Below are 6,000 nucleotides of genomic sequence, written 5' to 3'. Positions count from 1 at the left end.
TCTCTCTTCCCTTTGTCTCTGGCATTTGCACACACTATTTTTTAAAAATTAAGCTGATTTAAGTTTGTGACTAATTAATGTAGACGTTTTACTTAAATATACATAACACTTCTCAATTTCAAATAATCTAATCTGCTTCAGCCCCCAAACCTATGTGAATTTTTAGGCAGGTTTAGAATAAAGAACTTTAAATCCTCATTATCGAAAAAGATCCCCCCTGTTTCATGAATAAGAAAACTAGAAAGGTTAAATAATTTAACAAATTTTGTTGAGTCAGTAGCTTCTACATTTGGCCTTGGCTCATATTTAACTGTGAAGAATAAACGGTTTTGCAAATAAAAGGAAATATAATCATCCATATACTAGTGGTCTGTATCAATATCAACATTTTTGTCTCAAATACACAGTTATAACTCAAAAGGGACAATGTTTGATTTACTGTCTTAAAGTAGCTAAATCCTATTTATACTAATGTCTGATAAAAGCCATTTCTCTCTAATTTCTACAGGACTTTCAACTTGTGGATAGTAGTCTGGTTCATAACACTAGCTGAGTGTTAGCTTAGGAACCAGCTCTTACTCCGTTAAACTGCTACAAGGTTTGAGTGTTTAATATTTACTGCCTCTTTAGGACAAAGGGAGAAAAACACCTCAAAGGAAACAAATTATGATTTTTTAAAAAGAATTATTTTTTTAAAATTTGCTATAGGGCATATGCATTCACCAGAGAGATACAGTGGGGGAGGGAGAGTGAGAGAGAGGGAAAGTGTGAAAGCAAGTCTGGAACTTGAACCAGTCAGCTCTGTGGGAGTCCAGCCCCTTAACCACATGCCACCTGCTGGCCCCACAAATTATGATTTTATAAAAAGAATTATTTTTTTAAAATTTGCTATAGGGCATATGCATTCACCAGAGAGATACAGTGGGGGAGGGAGAGTGAGAGAGAGGGAAAGTGTGAAAGCAAGTCTGGAACTTGAACCAGTCAGCTCTGTGGGAGTCCAGCCCCTTAACCACATGCCACCTGCTGGCCCCACAAATTATGATTTTATAAATGTAAATTCAATGGTACTAAAACAGCTGTTAATTTTCTAACTTTAACCATTTTTTTATGTAGTATTTTAAATTGTGCTACATACCACTTGAGTATTTAAGATTCTAGGTGTGGTACTATCCAACAGATGTATTATAAAACTACAACCAAATTTGTAACTTACAAAAAATGGAGATAGCCTAATACGAAGCATAAGAAAAATTGTCTAACTAGTAGAGCTGTGAAATCCTCTACCCAAGATTTTCCTCCAAATGTTTCTAAAATTGAGAGGCTTTGTTTTTTTGGTAAGAAATAGCAGAGTAAGAGACAGTAAAAAGAAAACAACAAGAGTATTTGAATGGCACTTGTAACAATTAATGACGCTTCCTTAGTCCCAGGATTCTGAAACAGTTGGTTGAGGAAAGGAGAGAACTGGAGTTCAGTTAAGGATAGTTCTGTTCATCTTGATCCATGCAACGACCAAGACTCCAAAAGACTGACCAAATGTTACCAAGTGAGCAGGCTGTTGGGGATAATATCAGAAATGAAATTTCTAAAAAGACAGGAAAAAACACAGAAACCTAGCAGATGGACAAAAGAATATCCAGGCCCAGTCGGTGGCACCACAATAGGGTACTGATCTATAATGCTGGAAGCTAGATGGTCAATCATGGGTTCAGATCCCCAGTCAACTTGAAAACACACTGGGTGCCCAGATGCCCAAGATCTGACAAGCTGGAAGGGCTGGGGAATAGGATCATGGTATGATAGGATCTTGTTAGGGGTGCCTCCTTCCCCCTCGCATGTGAGCCTTCATGGTTTCTCATAAATAAAAGTAAACTTAATATCCAAAGACATTGTTTTCATCAGCCAACCATTATAAATAACTATATATTCTGTCCTCTTTACATACTGGATCATAGGTTTAAAAAAAAAAAACACGGATAATCAGAAATTCCTTTGAAAATTTTAAGAGGGGCAAATACCTTTTTGGTCCTTATAATATACAACACATACTTAGAGGATAAATACCATTGTGTGATAACTAACACAGTCCCTTTGAGAGCCGTTTATTTATGTGTTAAGTGTTGGGAATTTTTTTTTTTCTTGGAGAGGTTTTTGCTATAGGGTGCGTGCACTCGCCAGACAGAGACAGAGAGACAGAAAGCGAGAAATCACCCCCCAGGAAGGATGGCCACGCCACAATCCCTCCTCCTCCATTCTCCTCTCAGGATCTTGGGCACCCACGCACACGTGCCCGGTGTGAGTTTTAAGCCACTGGGTCCAGGACGTGAACCTCAGTCGACTACGTGGGAGTCCAGCGACACAGCCATTACGCCAACTGCTGGTCCCAAGTGTTGGGAATTTGAGGTTGAAACATAACTACCCATAAATTAGTTGTCTCTTCTCCACATTCCTAAAAAAGAATGGATGCATAAACTACTTTCACGTAAAGTTTTGAAAGCATAAATAATTTTGTCATTTCAGAATTTTGGAGTGGGGCTGGCAAGTGGCATAATGGTTGGGGATGCTGGCCTCCTACGTGGCTGACTGTGGTTCGAGTCCTGGACCTGGCAGCTTGCTTTCTCACTTTCCCTCTCTCTCTCTCTCTTTCACACTCTGTCCCTCTCTGGTCAAATTAAAATAAATAAATAAATGGGAAAAAAAGGAAAAAAGAAATGACAAATCTGTTTTTAAAAAAATTAGAGCTACAAAAGGGCCCTACTGATAATCTGGTCAAACTCCTCCGCAATTTTATAACTGAGGCAACTGAAGAGCTCACTCACAGACACAGTAACTGGCCCTAAGTCTGGCTATATGAGCAAGGATGGAACTCTCCCTCCTGCCTCTGCATGATCACATATTCGGGCTAAGCTCTTAGAAGGACTAGCTTACTTGAGCGAGAAACAGATTCCATATAGCCACTATGCTATACAATCTTTTTAGATTTTGTAATACAAAAACAATATGCTAATCTTCAGAATGTCATACCAAACCACTTATGACATATTGCAACCATTTTATTAATATGAAGCAATGAGGATAAATACTTTAATGGGAGTACTGATTCACTATCATGAATGTGTATCAATACTTTGGATCTATATCACGCTTAATTCAGTCAAATTATATGTCGCTTACTTTAACTTCCACATGTATAAAAATATTTATATTTCACAGATTAATAGAACAGCACATGGCCATGCAACTCTTCTTTCTGGCTTGAACGTATGTAAATACTCTCATGCTGAAAGGATTTTTCACTGCTCAAGGACTTCATAGTACATGAACAACTTTTTAGTAAATGATTTCTCCCCTACCATTTTTTCTTTCAAATTGAAGAAAAAAAAAGTAATACTGTGGTATAAAAGACCTTATTACAAGGGCCTTTCTGAAATGTTGGAGAACATAGTTAAAGTCCTATAATGAGACTGTAATCAAGATCATCCTACAAGGACATGAGGGTAGAGTCACTCTCCTGGAGAGTTTCAGATTCTTTAAAGAATATTATGACTGATGGGGAAAGCGTATACAGATATTCTCGCAGAAGACTCTCCCAGAGAGGTTATTTTGAACATATTTCAATCTTGTCATGACTGTAATGAAGACAATGTGATAGTTGGATCATTCAGCTGATAAAGCTTGTGTCTAGAAAGACACAATAATGTAATGAAATACCGTTATAATTTTTTTATATTTTGTGAAATATAGAGGCCATGAAAGCAGGAAAATGTAGCAGTCTAACAAAGACTAAGGAAACACACTTAAAAGAATAAACACTTAACACATAAAAAAATTTAAATGATATCTAATAAATTTTCATGTCAAACATTTAAGCTAAACATATAAAAATTTTAAATGGCAACTAATCCTCATGGAGAATCTTTAAAAAAATCCACAAATAGATTATAAAAACTGAACAATCATAAATGTCTTATGTATAAAGTTTTAAGGGGAAGTTTAAATTTGCACATTATTCTGTTTAATCAAATACTTGAGGAGTTTTAGTTACTGCTGAGAAGCAGTTGATACATTTCTAAAATAATTCAGTTATGAAAATAATATCACAATTAAGGTTTGGCATAGTAGCATTCCATCAAACTTCAGTCATCCACAAATGTTAACCGTCCCGGCCCTTCATTCTTCATCCATCTCCTGTATCTCTTCCATCTAGGGTCATTTGCCAATTTTTTCTTTAATTCTTCTTCTTGTTCTTGTTTGTAGACCTGTAAGCATGAATAATACTAAATAGACTTTTCAATTCAAAGACAAACATTTGCTATTAGCTTAGTGGCATATTTACATTTTTCAAATATAACTTCGGGCAAAACTTTCCAACACATGTATTGGTTTGTCTTCTAAAGACCATTTACCTAAAAACTAGGCAATTAAGCATTTAACATTCGATGTTCAAAAAGAACTTGTACATAAGCTAGTAATTTTATTACTAATTTCTTCTTTACATTTAATTTTATTTATTTGTTCATTTATTTTAACTTGACCAGAGAGACACACAGAGAGAAAGAGAGAGAGAGAATGTGAAAAAGCAAGCCATTAGGTCCAGGACTCAAACCATGGTCGGCCATGTGGGAATGTCCAGGGTCTTAACCACCATGCCACCTGCTGATCCCAGTTACTAATTTCTTTAACCTAGGAATATTTTTTTCTTCACTGAAATTTTATATAAATTGAGATTAAAGGGCTTACCATTTCTTCAATTAATATCCAATATTAAAGGACCAACAGGGTTTTTTTTTTAACATGGTACTTTGTAAATTTCACATTTATTGATCTTAACCAAGAAACAAAGTGACCTGACACATATATGAATATATGTATATACAGGGGTAAATGTATGTTTGTCTCCAAATTGAACTTACATCTCCCTTTTTTTTGACAGATTCTTGAAATTTCTTTGAGACAAGGCTTTATTTATTTAGAAAAAGCAAACAAAAAGGTTTATTAGAAACAAGATACTCTATCATGTATAGTGTTCAAACATTATTGCACTTGAACTTTCAAAATTTGATAAAGCACTCATGAAACAACCTGCAGACTAGTTTTAACAGACCAATAACACTTTTAAGCAGACATGACTGTCCTAAAAAATTTTTTCTCACACCCACCCTCCATCACCCACTCTCTAACACCCACTCTCCCCTCTTACAGTCTCTAGCATCTACACTCATCCTCTCCACCAACACATCTTCAGATCTTTCAACTTCTGCTATGAAGTGCAGACACTCAGTACAAATTGAGTGGGGAGATATTGGATTGTCAGAAAAATGTGTTTTTCTATGCAAAAATGCATCATGACTTTTCTGATGACCCAAAACAATGTACATCTTTCAAAGTCTGGCTCACTTTGCTCAACATTAAGTCTTCTCTGTCCATTTTGAGTCAAATGATAGGGTCTCACTGTTTCTTATAGTTGTGTAATATTCCACAGTATATATGTGCCATAGTTTTTCAACACAGTCATCAGTTTTTGGACATTTAGATTGGTTCTACATTTTAGCAAGTGTGAATAACGCTACAATAACATGGATGTGCAAGTGTCTTTCCAATCAACTGTTCTCCCACCCTTTGGGTAAAATACCAACAACTGCGATTACTAGGTCATATGGAAGTTCTATTTGTAGGTTTTTGAGAAATCTCCATATTGTTTTCCAAATTTACACCTACTTTTATCTTCAAAGATAATTACAGGTCTTTCAAAAATTTTTTTTAAATTGAAGTTCCCAAAGAAAGTTAAATAAACCATACAAATTAAGAACAAAGAACAGTTGCATTCATTCCCACAACTTGGAGCAGATGTCAGCTGAAGCAAAATGGAGAGGTTGTCATAGCCAATTTCGTAGCCACAAGAGATTTTAGAAATAAATGATTTTACATCCAAAATATTAGAAAGTAATGACTAAAATAACCTCATATAATAACGTAACCTCCTAATTCATCCCAGGATAATAC

At 35.5% G+C, this 6,000-nt stretch overlaps 1 protein-coding gene across 1 annotated transcript in view; it reads right to left on the bottom strand.

Moving 5' to 3' along the window:
* Positions 1-4,119: 4,119 nt before the first annotated feature.
* Positions 4,120-6,000, bottom strand: part of DNAJC25 (DnaJ heat shock protein family (Hsp40) member C25) — a 51,042-nt gene continuing 49,161 nt past the window's right edge. Inside the window, exon 14 of the mRNA XM_006142803.3 lies at positions 4,120-4,256. Coding sequence (XP_006142865.1) covers positions 4,134-4,256 — 123 coding nt within the window. The 3' untranslated portion in view covers positions 4,120-4,133. The remainder of the gene's footprint in view (positions 4,257-6,000) is intronic.

The sequence above is a fragment of the Tupaia chinensis genome, unplaced genomic scaffold (assembly GCF_000334495.1).
Source record: "Tupaia chinensis unplaced genomic scaffold, TupChi_1.0 Scaffold000081_1, whole genome shotgun sequence".
In the NCBI taxonomy this organism is placed as follows: Eukaryota; Metazoa; Chordata; class Mammalia; order Scandentia; family Tupaiidae; genus Tupaia; species Tupaia belangeri.
Note: the sequence above shows the minus strand (reverse complement) of the source record. Positions and strands in the feature narration are given on the sequence as shown.